Source organism: Neopsephotus bourkii, unplaced genomic scaffold (genome assembly GCF_033783945.1).
Source record: "Neopsephotus bourkii isolate Nb327-2 ecotype Australia unplaced genomic scaffold, CSIRO-AGI_Nbou_v1 NB_549, whole genome shotgun sequence".
Lineage (NCBI taxonomy): Eukaryota > Metazoa > Chordata > Aves > Psittaciformes > Psittacidae > Neopsephotus > Neopsephotus bourkii.
In genome coordinates, this window is record NW_026901050.1 from 1,099,664 (window position 1) to 1,115,712 (window position 16,049).

Consider the following 16,049-nt stretch of genomic DNA (forward strand, 5'->3'; position numbering starts at 1 on the left):
TTATGAGGTAGCAGGAGGAGATAACATCCAAACTCAGCCCAAAGCCACCTTAGAGCAGCCCATGTGGCATTGATTACAACCAGAAGTCAATGGAAGTGGAGCCTTTCTGCACATGGCATGTTGCAAGGGTCAGTGTGGGGCTGAGGCAGAGGTGAGACCAGGCATGGGGATGCACAGTCCCAATCCTGGGCTGTCCATGCTGGTGTGACAGCACAGAGCTGGGTCCAGAGGCAGGCCAGGAGAGGCAGCAGGCATGGGAGAGGAGGCACAGGCTTTTTTCTCTCCCCTGTCTTAAACTAGGTCATTGTCTTTAAATGTTACTAAATGTGTTACTAAACCCAAAACAAAATGGGTGAAAGTAAGGAGATAGCAGGACTAAGGTAGCACAATTTATTGACATGAGCTGCTAATACACACAGTAGATAACTACATGTATTTAATTATATATTAAGTGCAAGCTGGATTTTTAGTAGGCATTTAATACAGTGCATGGTGTAGGGTCATACTGGTTTTGTGTTTCTCTAGAGCTGTGTGCTAATCACTAGAGAACTCTCCCACAAACTTTTGCTGCTCCAAAAGGCCAAGGAACTGCAATACCCCAATTAAGTTTTGAATCAGTCTTGGCACATGTTAAGAAACTCAGAGAAGGAGGGAAGACAATTCACAACATTCCAGGCACCATCCAGCTAAAGAATCCCCAATTAATGGTAAAGCAGGTATGTCAGAGATAAAGAGGAAGGATTTATTTTGCAGCCTTTTAAATCATATATACTTAACAACTTCCCAGATGTCTTCCTCATGCTTTATCATCGGAGGGAAGCAAGACAATAATGGCAGAGAAACTTGTTTCATGTCTTCTTTTTTTTTCCCCTTATATCTTACATTGATTTCTTTCTGTTAAGATGCTGAATTGTTTGTGCTGTATTAACGAAGTCCGTTTAAAATCCATGCTTTGTGACTGTTTTCTGGCCAGACCAATATGCCCCTTCCTCAAACATGTGCAGCACAGTACAATTGTACTACATGCTCAGATCTGCTGTTTATATTCCCTACCTTCCACACACTTCGCTTTGCAACTCCAATGTCCTTTGGAGGTAGGAGCTTTTAAAAATGATGTGACTCAAACCTGAAAGGCCACTGGAATCATCAATTTTCCCAAAGACTCCAGCCTTCTGGGGAGCGGAGATGAACTCCTTGGAGAAGGTGAGGGGTTCAGATGAAGTGTCTCCAAGCCCAGGATAGTAACACCAGGCAGATGTTGCCAAAGGTTCATCTGGAGGGCTGGCCAGCAGGATGTGCTGCAGGAAGCATGGCTGTCCTCGGGAGCCTCCTGACAGGATGCATGCTATTGCATGGTGTGACGTTGCTGGAACCCATCACAGCACAAGCATGGGAAATTACAAGGCAGTTGCGCTAGCGGCCAGATTTCCAGAGCTTATGGCAAGTTCCTGCCCCAGTGGTTCCCCGACCTTTTATTAAGACCTCTATTTAAAAAGAAGAAAAGCAACCAGATGAAAAGTTTTGAACTGAGCTACAGATGCTGGTGGCTTGGCTTCATAGCAACATAAATAGCCCAAGTAAGTGATAGCCACAAAGAGCACACTAACTGTGGTTTTTGTTGTTTCCAGTATCACTTTGGACATGCGGAGTTAAAGTCTTCTATACAGGTGGTGAAAGCTGTGTGCGTTTCTTGATTGCTTTAATGCATTATCATTATAACACAACACCCACCTTTATTTAACCTTTACAGCAGTACCAGTGTGAGTGCAGCTGTCGCAGTGCTGTCACTGGTACAGATAACTCTTGCATTTCAAACAGTTGTGTGCAGCATTGATCATGAAGCAGGAAAGAGGGGCTTGTATGAAAATAACACCTTGATTTGAGGCTTTTAGTCCCGTATTCTGCACATCCATTGCTTCATTTTTCTCTGTTATAGACTCTTTCACACATAACATTTGATATGCTTCCCATGTGAAATTTGATCTTTAATGCTTACTAATAAATAAGTATATAATTACCCTGACTCCTATCAGAGCTAATATAGTTGAACAAACTTTCTTAAAAACAAAAATACATGTACATTACACTGTTCATTACACAGCATGTATAAGCATCCATGAACACCCTACTCCAATGTCTGATTTACAGCAGTACAAAAGTGAGAACATATTGTGGGGGTACCCCAGACACAACAGCGGAAACAACAAATGGGAGAGAACAGGGTATAACCGGGATTCAGTGATGAAGGTTGGATGGACAAGGGGATGAAAACGAGAAGACCTTCCAGTACAGAAACCAGAGTGAGGGCAATGTGTACATGGTCATGCTGTAGTTTCAGGCAGGTGACCAATGCTGTCCCAGCCCCTTCAGGGTCACACAGATCCCAGCCAGCTTAGCACAAAGGTAAAAAATACGGAAACATGTTCCTTCTTTATCTCCGCTCCTTGTCTGATTTCTCTCGTGGGAGAGATCTCCTTGGTTATTTCACAGTATATTTGTCCTTTTGGCCTTCTGATCTGCAGTTTCAGGACTCCTGTGATTGCATTGCTATGCATTTGCGCAGAAGCACACAGCCAAACATCTTAGCTTAAAGGTGAAGATAACTAGTTTTTTTGACTGATTTGCTGATCCTGAAAGCATTTACTGAAGGGCATCTGCTTCTTCAACCCATGAAGGTGTACAGTTACCCTTAATGTCACTGAAGCCATCACTCGTGGATACAACACTTGCAAAGTTCACATTGTAATAAAAGAAAGTCTCTATAAACAGTGCATCCAAGATAAGCTTCATGTTTATGCTGAGGAGGTTCAAAGGCAGAAACCCTGAAGATCTTACATGTAGGTTTAGCAGTGCTAAAAAGAGGTAATTGTTACATGATATTCCTGGTTAGTGAAACTCAGTTTCCAGTAGCTTAACATGGCATTTGTGATGGAGCGTGAGTTGCCACCCACGGCCGCACAAAGCTCTTACTGGCAAACAGCGTTTGACATTTCTCTATTAAGACAGGATGCAGTGGTCCTATTTTTTTCCCAATCTGACAATTTAAAAACAGAAGAAAAACATCTCAGAATGGCTGTCAGCAGCATGATGTCTCTTTCTTTGCTTTCACACAGAGGTGGGTGGGTATTTTTTTTGTCCCAGTCCTTCTTGGGTAGATGACAGTGTAGCACCTAGCACCCTGCTGCATGTGGGATGCTACCCACCTCTGCTCCCCTCATGTGAAGTATCGACACTGTGTAGAGTCGATGTAGCAATAAGAAGTGCATCGCAATTTTCCATAAGACCTAAAATAAAAGAGAATATTTCAGTTTCAAAGTATGCTATAGTTCACATTACGTGGATTCTGGATATACTCTCTGTAGGAGTGATGAACACCAGAAAATGCCATATGGAGTCTCAACATACAGGAACCAAAGTAAGAGGGTAATTTCATCAGTGCTCCACTGTGCTCCCACTTGTCAGTGAAACAAGAGTCCCAGAGAAACTGTGAGTGAGGATTTAATTCCCAGTAATGTCAATTAAGGAATAAAATCCCTGTGGGCACTGGGACTTGAGCAGGAGGTGGGTGCAGGAGGCCTTGGCGCTCACCCATGGGAACTGTGTAATGAAATATCTGAGCCTTTGAGTTAAGTGTTTTTCCAGTTACTTCCAATATCTCCAGCTGGCATGACTGTGCCTGTCCTTTAACTTATTTTTTGTGTACTTGAAATAATGACACTGACACTTGCACACCTTCAAGGTTAAAAAAAAAAAAAGGGAATGTAAGGGTCCTTGCAAATAAGGAAAACTAGTGATTTTAGTCTTTCTACTGACTAAAATTGAGTGCAGTGACTCCACCTACTGAAGACCTGAGCTTTTATTGCTAGCATATGTGTAAGTAAATAACTCATCCATCAAATTACCCACAAACTGTGGATTAAGCAGCCGTTAAGCAGGTCCTTAAAATTATGTCCTGGGATAACCCACATTCTCAGAAAACCAACATAAAAACTCAAGTGAAGGCATGTGAAATAAGAGGATGGATCTGGGGACTGGAAAGAGTAGAAAATGGGAAAAACAGTTGTAGCAGAGCTCTTGAGGGAAAGGGTGCTTTGGGATTAAACTCCCACAGGAGTGCCTGCTGACATACTTATTCCATTTTACTCATGAGTCACAGCCTTTTCTTTAGTTTAGCAGATAATTTGCAGACTGCACGCACAAAACTAAAGTATCTCAGTTGCTCTTCACGACTTGGTTATCCATGGAACGTGACATTTGTAAAAAAATCTCAAGAAAAAGCTTGCTATTTTTGGCACCAAACTTTGGACTCTTAGAAGGGAATCACTTTCACAGTAGAGAACAGATCCACACTGTCTGAAGATGAGATACTTACAAAATGTTTCAGATCGCCAGGTTTGCTGGTACTCCATGTTGGTAATCTCTTACACCAGGAGTGCTCCAACAATTACAGTGGAAGGATTAGCACAGCACCTGACTTACAAAGACATCCTGTGGTTTCTTACCCGTGCCAATTAGCACATTATTCTTCCATGAATGATGAGAGCTCTGTGTTTAATTTCATTTGCAAATTAGATGTTCCCTGCTAGCCAGTAACAATACCTGACAGTTAAATAGGGGTACTGCTGTAGGAGGCAAAGTGCTCACCAGAAGAAGCTGCTTAAACAAAGGCAGAGAAGGCAAATCAACAATAAGCAGACGTTTTAAATGAAGGCCATTGCTAAGCAGATTTATGGCTTTGCATCGCAGCTCAGTGAATTTCCTGGCCTTTGGAAAGGCCCATAGATGACAGGTTGATCCAGAAACAAAGATATGAATATCCATTAAAGGTAAGGGCAACAGGAGGACGGTTGGAGGTTGTGATTTGGTTTGTTGGGTTTTTTTCTTCAGTGTGATAATTTCCATATCATGGTCTTTCCTACTCCTGCCATGTTATGGGTGAGCATTAATGCAATGATAATGCCACAAAATGAGGAAACCTTGCAAATATTGAGCCAATATATGTCTATTTACCTTTACTCATTTTGTACAGTAAGAGGTGTGTGGTAATCACTGAGAGATGAGATTTGGCTCTTAAAGTCAATGATATACAGAAATAATCTGATACAGTCTTTCTCTTCCACTGTCTGCAGTGGTCCCAGTGGAACAAGCTTGAAGTGGGTAACACTTCTTTGTGTTAAAGCTGGCAAAGACAAAAAAGAAAAGCCAACCGACCAAAAGCCCCTGAACCAAAGTGAAGGCAGGTCATACACACCCAGGGAGATATGTTCTACATGTCAAATATCCAAAATCCTTTCCATCACAGTCTTCAACCCCTTCATGTCTGTACCCATCTCCACAGTAAGCACGGCGGCATCCTGGTGAAAAATACAGAAAGAAATACTTTCAAGGCACCTCATATGTACAAGAAGCAGGTAAGGTAAATGGAACTAGATTTTTAAGGACAAAGTATAAAACAAGGCATTTTGGGGAGGGCACCCTGTAAGAACTGTCTTAGGAGGAGGAATATTCTTCCCTATAAAGAATATGAAAGAATGGTTAACTACTAAAGCTGTTTACTACAGAAACACTAATCACAACAGCATTCTAATAATTACTATTACCACAGATAATTACTGTCAAAATGAAATAAATTAGGCATAAAATAGAGTTAACATATATAACTTCGAAAGAACACTCTGAGATCTTTAAGTGGTTTGAAAATCCCAGCCTAGACCTTTACCCAATATTGCACGGTATCTATGTGTGTCTACTGCAAACAAGTTCCCACATACCAACAGAATTATGCAGACCTATTGCCTGTCTATCAAAATTAAAAGAGTATGTTATGATTGCCAAAAAGGTGGTTTTCCTACTGCTGACTCCTACTGACTGGGGTGTGAGTGGGTCTTGTGGCATTTTTTCATGGTAACTGAAGTGTAGGCTGTTGTAATTTGTGGGGTGTTTTGCTGTTCTAGCAACCGGTCTTTGCTTTTGACATCTTCAGCTTTTTAAGTGTGACTCAAATCCATTTAGCTAAAATCCCTTTGATATTTTCTTGGAAAACTGTGAAGATAAAGGCTAAGAGGACACTCAGGAATAGGGAATCTGTAGGAGGTAATGTGAGTTGTTTACAAAGAGATATTATTAATTAATTTCACCAAGTATCTGCTTATTAGAAATTGATGCTTCCAAGAAAAACGAGCCTATTTTACAGTTAAATCTACCTAATATTTGGTTAACTTTTTTCTTTTGATTGAGTCACAAGAGCAGAAGGATGACAATGTGCTCATTTCCAAGTAACTCAGTGGTACCTCTCCAGGTCACATCACTGTCAGAAGGCCTCGATTGACCCGAAGTTTTGCCCAGCATACAGTGCAAAGTAACACAATGTGCCTTCAGACAAGCAATGTACAATGTTGCAGGCACTAGAACTAATGAACATCATTTCCTGCATGCTTGTTCCCCAGAGTTAATTGCAAATTCTAATTGAATCATTTTCCCATGCTCAGAGGCTGGAGAGCTCATGCTCTCTTGCTGGATTACTCTCCAGTCAGGCAAGCTTAGAGGGGCATTTGTTTATATGTCTTCCTATACCTGTTGCAATTGTATTGCCTTTGAAATCTCTTTCCTGTTGTCATCAAGAAGTTGTTTGGGATTCCTAAGCTATAAGGGGAAGCATGGTGATGGACAGGTGAATAGATAAACTCATATGGAGCGTGGCTGCATGTACCACATTTGCAGTCAGGTTAAAGAACGGAGTGCTATATAAATGACAAAGAAAAACTAAATCTTTCAGCGCCAGCTGATGCTGGTTCTGAAATGTGAAGAAGCATCCCTTTGCTAGAACCAACAGAGTACCAAACCAGATGTGTGTCAGCTGTAGACTGGGTACAGAGCTGTGCTCCGGGGAAGGAATCAAGCGGTAAAAGTAACTGAAAGGTAGATACGAAGGTTGTCACAGCTGCTTGCATGCTTACATGCCCTTTGCTATCCACAACCAGCAAAATGAAGGAAGCTCGACTAGACAGGAATCAAATGTTGTATAAACCGAACTGTGAGGGCAGTGAAGGCTGACACCTTCCCTATGCAAGTGAATAACAAAATCCAAAGCAGTTTTACTGGACCCAGGATCTAGCTTGTGCTGGTGTGTGACATCCGCATGCACAAAGGACCTCAGTTTTCACACTATGGCTATTGTACCTAATTCCTTTGCACTCTATCCACAAGCCACGCAAGCTTCCCTAACTGATATACTTGTGTGACTTACACAGCAGTGTACCCTATGGAAACAATTCATGCACCTTCCCAGTTAGAAAGAGGCTGCTCTTGATGTGCTGTAACTTACTTATACAGTCATCAGTCACAACCGTATTGCCATCATCGCACTCTTCCCCATCCTGTACAATCCCATCTCCACAAGTATCACCATCCTTGAAGCGGTAATCCATGGGATAGAAAGGGGATAGCTGGCCAAACAAACACACAGCGGTTACTGAACTGGACCATGAGCAGCCTGGCTAGCAAGCCGAGGTGAAGGGCTGTGGGAGGCAGATCCCACAACAAGGTTTTCATATCCTGCTATTTGGTGGCTCACAGAGTTTATACAGAATCTGATTCAAAATCCAGTGGACAGAAGAAAGATCCTGTTCCTGATCTCAGCAAGACTTAGTATAGCACCATGAAGCAAAAACAAAATCCACAGGTTTGGTTTGCAGGCTCTGTGTTTTCCATAACCTTGTACCCTGGTGAGTTTTGCCTCATTTTGTATTAAATAAAAAAAAAATTCTTTACTATTGTAATCCCCCAAACTGTCCCCATTTTGCTCACCAGTGGAGCCTGGTTCACAGAGGTGTTATCACAACCTGCAACACTGATGAGTTAATGCCTCAGTAATTAAGACTCCTGTGAACAAAAATCACAGAACTATGTACAGTTGTGGCAGTGCTCAAAAATGAGCTTGCTCTACATATGACACCTTAAGTACAGACATTATGTTCTGTATTTAAAAATGAAACATACACTCACGAGTTTTCTGAGACCACAGTCATATTTTCACCTGGACTGGGAGCCATCCAAAGGTATCCTTGAAATACAAAGATCTCTGATCTCTTCTGAAAGCTAAGGCATTTTCTGTGTTTAACCGGTCCAATTCTTCTTGATTATTCACCACAAAAATCTGGGGCACAGAAAGAGAGGTGATTGGGGACCCTCTTGAAGTACTTTGGCTTCTCACAGAATCTAGTTTTGCCAACAGACCCATGCACCTGCACATAGTTAAATAATCACACAGAAAAACGGTTTTGTTGTTTCCAGATACAGAATGGCGTGAGAACTTACACCCCTGATTGCCAGACCATAAGAGCCTCCTTAGTGATCAGTGAGACACAAGTTTCCAAAGGAGAGCTGCCTCTCCTGAGCACCCAGCTATGGCTCCAGTGGCCCCTATTACAGCTTGTACTTCCACAGGTAATGAGCATGCAAACACTTATGCACAGTCATTGCTGAGGAAATCTGTCAGATGCTCAAATGGTTAAAGGCTGGAACAACTGCAAAATCCACATGGGTGCATGTGCTTTTTGGAGGTTCGTCTATAATGTTTTAGGCATGCTCATGTGTACAAAATAAATAACTCATCACTCAATGCAACCTTCACTTTTACTACCTTGTACTTTATTTAGACTCAATTTGCATTGAAATGCATGTTTCTTTATATGTATGCACTTTGGTCTAAAGCCAAGTCTCCAATTAAATAGAAAAAAAAGAAGTTTAAAATGGAGAAATTAGGATGAGCTCCTCTCTTACCCTTTTTTTAAATGTCTCAGTGACTGCAATGGGCTGTAAGGGGCATTAGGAAACAGTCTCTCCCTTCAGCAGTTTAACCAAAGTAATTTTAGCAAGATTAAACCATTTTTAAATTAGGCAAAGGCAAATGGAGTGCTTCTGATCAAAATGGATTCAGGGCTGAGCCCGATTCCCACCAGCAGAAACAGAACTGGCTCTTTTTAAAGCAAAATACCCTGAAATTTTTACATAGCAGAATATTCCCATAGCCCTCAACAATGGCCAATTTCATTAAAGACGCACTGAATAAAATTGCCTTCAGCTTGAATGAAAGAAAGCAAAGAAATAGAAAGCCAACAAAGAACTGATCCTGTAATTGTGCTCAGGAGCTCAAGCCCCAGCCCCAGAGCTCTAATTTCCCTTGAAATCAATAGCAGATCTGTGCTCTCTGCTACAGACACTGGCCTTTGAAATTGCAAAAGATTTAAAAACCAGAATGAACCTTAGCCAGTGACAGAAAACTGCTTTGTCTCCTGGCCTCTCCCCTCTCTGGCAGTACTGGCACTGGAGGAGCTGATGGGCAAACGGGTGAGTGCACTGGGGACTTGTTGCAGAAGGATGCTGCTTTGGCAAACCACTCGACACCGGCACTGGGACACAGAGCGCTATCTCTGGGTCTTTTCCATGTATAGCTATAGAAACCCTGATGATAGTTTTCAAGTGGTACAAGGCAGGCTTCAAAGCTGCTGCATGGGGATCTGAACAGAATAAATAACAGCAATGTTTAACTTCCTGCTCTTGACACTCCAGGGAGTAAAACAAATGGGGCAGGAGTATAGGGACTGATGCTATGTGTGTGCTCCACTTCCAGAGAGCTGAGGTTTGCTGCTTTGTCATCCCACATTTCTGAGGACAAAATGGCATTTGATCATCATCAATTGAGGGTGCACAGTGATAGAGCAGGGTATTATATGATTAGGTGGTCACATTCTCATTTCCATCTTTTAAGATCTAATATGAAACTGCCTGATGGAGAAGGAAGACCTACACAGAACATTGCAAGCCTTATACCCTTTCCTACAAGTTCTCCAGCCATGAAGCATGATAGGTTTTTCTGCAATAGTATGCAGCGTGATGCGATATGTACATTTATTTCATGAACATTCTTCTCTCACCATTACATTTTCAGAACAATGGGGCTTTTTTGTAATGCAACAGAGAAAGGGATGAACGAGCAGCTGACAAGCCTTGCAGTACACTCAAGCAGAAGATTGAGTTCAATGACCCGGTTTAATGGGAAGTGTTGCGAGTAGGTCCTTTTCACACACTGTAACAGCTTTCTGACAACGTGACAGATGGGAAAGTTAACACAGCTAATTGCTGCTTTTTGTCATTCAGAGGGGACCAGACACCAGCAATATCCATGCATGAGTGGGGTGGCTGGGCTGTGCTGGTACACAGCAGCAAGGCAGCATTTTCATTGCCGATTGAGTGTTACAATGCACAGAATAATGGCAGGGCCCAGCAGAAGGAAAATGTGCAGGAATAGTATTTACAAAGTCCAAAGAAATCAGAGATGAAAAATTGCTAAGTAACCTCCCACCAATGACTTTTCCTTTACATTGCTGTGTCCAATCTCCCTACTTAAATGCTTTCAAGGATGCTAGAGTTTAAAATTAGCTGTACAAAGTGTACGTCTACAGACAGGAGCTCAGAAATCTCACATTTTTTTTTCAAGGTAGATGGCCCGTACTTTAAGATCCCAATATTCAATTCTAAAATCACTGTTTTTGCAGAAGAAGATACAAAAAAATAAGCAAGAAAGAGACTTCACTGAGCAATCTGAAATATATTTCAGTTTACTGAAATAAAGAGAATAGTTTATGTATGTACAGTAGAAGATGAAAGAGAGCATCCTCAGGCTTGAAAAAGGTTTCTAAACACATGCTGCATTACTGATGGTTTGAAACAGCTGCATTTCAGCACCACAATCACAAACCTCTCAGACTAGTTATGAGACCAAACTCTTTTGCACCAACTGGATTGCAGAGGTTTTGGATGCTAGAAATAACACATTGCCCACATACAGACATCTTCCATGTTAAATCAAAAATAGTAGTGAGTACACCACCTCTCACAACAAAACTACTTAAGAACTGCTCACACCATCTCCCAGAAAATCTGCTTACCACAGGGACTTTTGGATAACTGTGTCCAAACACAGATTCCTCATACGATGGGTTACTCATGTGCTGTGGGGGTCTGCAGAGACATCTCCCTGGAAGTCCTGGAAGTCCTCTTTCCCCTTTTGGTCCTATTGCGAATTGCCCTAGGAAGCAAAATACCAGGTTGCCCTTGTTGAGAAATTAATACACAAAACACAAACACAGTCTTAGTGGAAAAAGTACAGGTCAGGTGGATATAAGCTTTCAGATATGCATATCTCCCACTAAATTCACTGGGAACTGAGGGAAGAGATTACCTTGTAAGAAATCTGGAAGGGGACTTTTTACAAGGGCATGTAGTGACAGGACAAGGTGAGAAGGTTTTAAACTGAAAGAGGAGAGATTTAGGTCAGATATTAGGAGGAAGTTCTTCCCTGTAAGGGTGGTGAGGCACTGGCACAGGTTGCTCAGGGAAGCTGTGGCTGCCCCATCCCTGGCAGTGTTCAAGGCCAGGTTATACAGGGCTTGGAGCAACCTGGTCTAATGGAAGGTGTCCCTGGCCACGGCATAGGCTTGGAAATGGATGATTTTTAGGGTCCCTTACAGCCCAAACCATTCTGAGTCTATGAATTCTATGATTCTATGATTCTATGATTCTATGATTAGCAGAACCACCAATTCCAGCACTTCAGGAGAAAGACCCAAGTTTGTACCATAGTCACATTATTTCAGTTCTCTTTTTAAATTTTCTACCACATTTGCAGAGGAAGAGACACTATTTGCTTAGAACAAATATCAGCCTGTTTCAAGCTATAGAAATTTAGGACACGGTGAACACACAGATCACTCTATAACACCTGTGCACCAAGTTTAGCAGAGTCAGTCTGTGTATAGAACCACAGTGCATAGGACTTGTGCATTTATATAACCACTTGAACAGTGCTGTTTCAGAGATAGAAAACACAACTAGAAATACAGGAGAGCTGCAAATTAAAATGTAAAAAATACTGCTTTTTTACTTCAAACTTTGGCAAGGATGCGCTACCTGCAGAATTAGACTGTGAGCCACCACACTCATACTGCAAGCAGTGACATCATTACAGCAAGGTCTTTTAGGATGAGGATTTGTATTCTAGAGGAAAAAGATTAACAAGCCTGACACCACATAAACTTTCCATAGACGGAATTATTTCAGTCTCAAGATCATGGCTGCCTTCCCATTGGCACAGTGAAAATTCTCTCCTCTGAAAACAACTTCCAGCTAATTTACTCAAGACAAAGATGTTTCATTAGGGGAGACATGAGGTATGTGAAGATTCTGAAGCAAACCCCAGCTTCACAGATGTAGCATTTCCACATCACCGCTAGAAAAGACCTTATGCTCACAGATGTAAACAAGGGAAGAATAAGGGAAAGCAAAATGGAAGAGGACACTGAACAGATCAGCTGCAGTAGAAGCAGATGTCCATTTGAAACAACAGTAGTTTCCAGATGGCTTTGCTTTTGTTTTCAGATACCTTAGTATGTATCCAGTCACTGAACACTGTGGGCTGTGTATTGTCCTTCATGTCTACACTTGGTCCTACAAGATGCCCAGTTCATGTGCATGCATAGCTTTGAAGCTGTACAACTACCAGTTACAAGATTTTTCTCATGATCTGTAGCACAGGCACAATTGCAGCAAGCACACATCTCCAGCACTTAATTAAAGCTTTTCCCCACTGCCTTTTTCCCCCACTGACTCCTGTCCCTCCTCTTCCCTTCTTTCCCTAATGCCATCGTGACTTGAGTTTTATCTGGTTTTCTTTTACAGAGCTGCACAGGGTATGTTGATCAGAAACCAGTCTTTCACTGTAAGCCAGGGTATTTGGAGAAGCTGCAGACCTTTGATGGTGGAGATTAACTAGTCCCTCCTAGGCTGCCAGATGGCTTTGCATCATCCTCATCTACCAAAGTCCCACAGGAACCACTTAAGCCATATTTTTGTTTTTCTTTGAAACATCAGAAGCCAAAATGTAGGCTTTAAAGCAAGGTATCGAATCCATACAATGGACAAGGATGGCATGACCTGCCTTCAGGAGAAATCCTCTGCTTGCTGTCAGCGGAGAATCAAACATATTCCTGCAACACTTTTTGTAAAGGGGCCTATGTAGGCATATATGCTGAGTTAGGAGGGGTTAGGGAGGAAGGGACACTGCTTACCTGATCCTGAAGGTCCAGGGGGGCCTGGCTGGCCAGAAGGACCAGGCCTTCCAGGCGGACCCATGACACCCGCAGGTCCGGTGTCTCCCTTCAGCCCCTAGGAGAGAGGAGACATCCATTTATTTGATGAACTACTCATAACACACAACCTTTTCCAGCCACACTAGCTTCCCTTTCAAGAAAGCCAAGGCATTTGCCAGTAGAAGCACGCAGCACAAGCTTCATAGCCACCACCCCAAAGAAAAGGTTCTGTCCTCTTCTACCTGGAGACAGAAAAGTGTGTCCAGGCAGGGCTTCTGCTCCTAAATGTGAATGGTCCCAGAGTTGTGCTCTGTGTGGAGTAAGGAATCACCCTGACTTCAGTTATTTGATAGCCTTTCTTCAAGGATACCTTTTACCCCTGGTAGCTGTCAGTGCAGCTCAGACAGAAAGGGCTGATGGAGCTGAAATAGCTGATCCTGGAAATCCTTAGTTACTGGAGTAATACACACTGAAAAAAGAGACAATTCACTAAGCAGTTGGCAAGGGCTTCCACGTGACATTTCCCAGTATGAGGGTGCCATCTTTCAGAAGGACACCAATGACTTTGATGCCCACACTGTTTCCAGAAGTACCTTAGCTGCCTGGACTCCTGTATCTCCTTGACTTTCGCCACAGGTATAGCTACGTTAACAAATCACAAGGCAAGGGCTTGGCTTTAAGAAGTGCAAGCTGGTGTGTGGCAACCACATACTGACAAACAGTGTTTCTCCAGTACCCTACCTCTCAGTCAAAGTGCTGTAACATTATCTATGGGAGATGAGCTTACACACAGTTACCATACAATAGCTAATATTCTGCAAAATCAGCCGTAGTTTGCCTCATGGGATCCTGTTTCTGCAGCTATGGCCTTAGGCATTTGAAGTTTTCACCTTAGAACTATTCAGCACCTTCATATTTATGCTCCTGAATTTAATATGGTAACACTTATTAAAAATACCTATATATATCTTCCTGCTCATGCGCTCTCCAAGGCTTGGGTTTCTCAGCTTTATATTTCGGAAGCATATTACATAGCTTAAAGTGTAAATATCTGATTTGATTTTACATGACAGCATACATTATTTAGCATAACAAAAATAATGTATGTTGCGTAAGTTTTCTTTTAATAAGAAGGGAGATGAGTTCCTCAAAGATGGTAAAATTCTAGGTTAATGTAAATTCAAGGGCTTATGATGAGTGGTTACATGTCTGGTTTCAGGGTAATAAAGCATATGGGGTTAAGGATGCTAAAATAATCTGTTGTTATATAACATGTCATATCCCATGGATACATTTGAATGTTGAGGAAGGTTCATTTTGACATGGCCCATAAAGAACTTAATCGAATATTTGCCTTGTTTAATCCTATTAGGTAAGCTCTGTGCCATCAAACTCTTCCAGGATTTATGTGGATGTCAATGATGCTGATCCCTAATTACTTCTTACATTATGCAACACAGAATGAGCAGACCAGGATTTTGTAGCCCCAGAGAAGTCTGTGGGAAACCTCTTTCCCCCACAGAACAGTGATCTGGCAGAGATAAGTCAGTGCCAGTTGGACATATACTGCCTGAAAATGAGCTGTCTTCTATGTCTCCTGCTTTGGAGGAGCATTGCTTAATGCTCTCTTGCTTAGCACAGATGGATTAAATAATGGCGGAGGTTTATATTAAACATGTTTGCTTGCTTCTGTTCAAATGTACACATGGCATCAGAGAAGCTTTCCCCAGGGACAATATTTATATTCCCTCCCTTTCTTTCAATGTAACGTTGTCTAAAGCCCTGAGTCATTCCTCCTTATCAAGACTGAAACCCGAAACTTGCTGCTTAGGATCAAGTCCCAAGTTTTGAGTGTTGTAGCTCAGAGGGCAGTGAGGCTGTGACTTGTGACTCCCACCTCCTGGTCACCTTTTAGGAAGAGCCTGCCCAGAGGCAAGGGAGAGCTGAAGAAGTCAGTGAGATAATCAAGACGTATCTTGAAATGGAAGTGGAAGTGACACCTTCCTAATTTAGCTGCTTTTATCTAGGGGTGTCAGCGGGATCAAGAGACAGGAAATGGCCCCATGTTGATGGAAACTATCTTCTCAGCTGAACAAACAGCCAGACAACTACAGCACTTAAAGGCAGCACCCAGGCCCACAGAGCCTTAAAATGCCACTGTCAAGTTTTTTCAAAGGTTTACAAAAAGTAAAGGTTTTCATGCAGAAAATCAATGCTAAAACTGCTTTTGGGGCATAAGAAAGGTTTGTGTATTGAGCCTTGGGCCTAGAAATCCTAATTTAGGGCCAGACTACTGTTCTTTCAGTCACACTGATCGTTGCCTTAAATTATGGCATGCCTTATGCCACCACTTTTTGATTAAGACATGTTGGAATGTGACAAAATGTTAAAGGTCAAGTAAGGAACATGCTGTGTTCAGGTTGATCTACAGGTGCTGTGTCTTCCCTTTGCCTTGTGCTATAGAAAGACATTGTGCACATATTACCCTGGCAGGACAGATGAGCACAGTTTATAAAAACAGCAAGCAAAACCAAAGGAGGAGAGAGCACACATCAGCTTTTAAAACCTGACAAACCAAGGACAAAACCCCCATTTCTTGTGGGTCACAAAGCAGACGTACTTTGCGCAGACTTTCCCTACTTGGTGACCTGTTTTCCTTTCCTAACACCCAACTTTTAGTTTTTCCCCACACTGGCTATTCTTTCACTTCAGATATTAGCTGACAGCATCAAAGCCTCAGCAGCAGATGTGCTTTTGTTTGCAGTGCTGGGCATAACCACACTGCAAATAAAATATATTCAGCTAAGCCTGTTAATCACCTCATCTACGAGCTCCTGTGTCTGAGCAGATAGAGATGTACGTTAACCCCGAGTCAGTGCAGTGGGAACAGGTTCCCTTCCC

General features: G+C 42.2%; 1 protein-coding gene across 1 annotated transcript in view; it reads right to left on the reverse strand.

Moving 5' to 3' along the window:
• Nucleotides 1-367: 367 nt before the first annotated feature.
• Nucleotides 368-16,049, reverse strand: part of COLQ (collagen like tail subunit of asymmetric acetylcholinesterase) — a 43,853-nt gene continuing 28,171 nt past the window's right edge. The window contains exons 12-17 of the mRNA XM_061351026.1: nt 13,128-13,224; nt 10,950-11,089; nt 8,036-8,155; nt 7,325-7,445; nt 5,252-5,354; nt 368-3,284 (exon numbers count right to left, since the gene is read on the reverse strand). Coding sequence (XP_061207010.1) covers nt 3,215-3,284; nt 5,252-5,354; nt 7,325-7,445; nt 8,036-8,155; nt 10,950-11,089; nt 13,128-13,224 — 651 coding nt within the window. The 3' untranslated portion in view covers nt 368-3,214. The remainder of the gene's footprint in view (nt 3,285-5,251; nt 5,355-7,324; nt 7,446-8,035; nt 8,156-10,949; nt 11,090-13,127; nt 13,225-16,049) is intronic.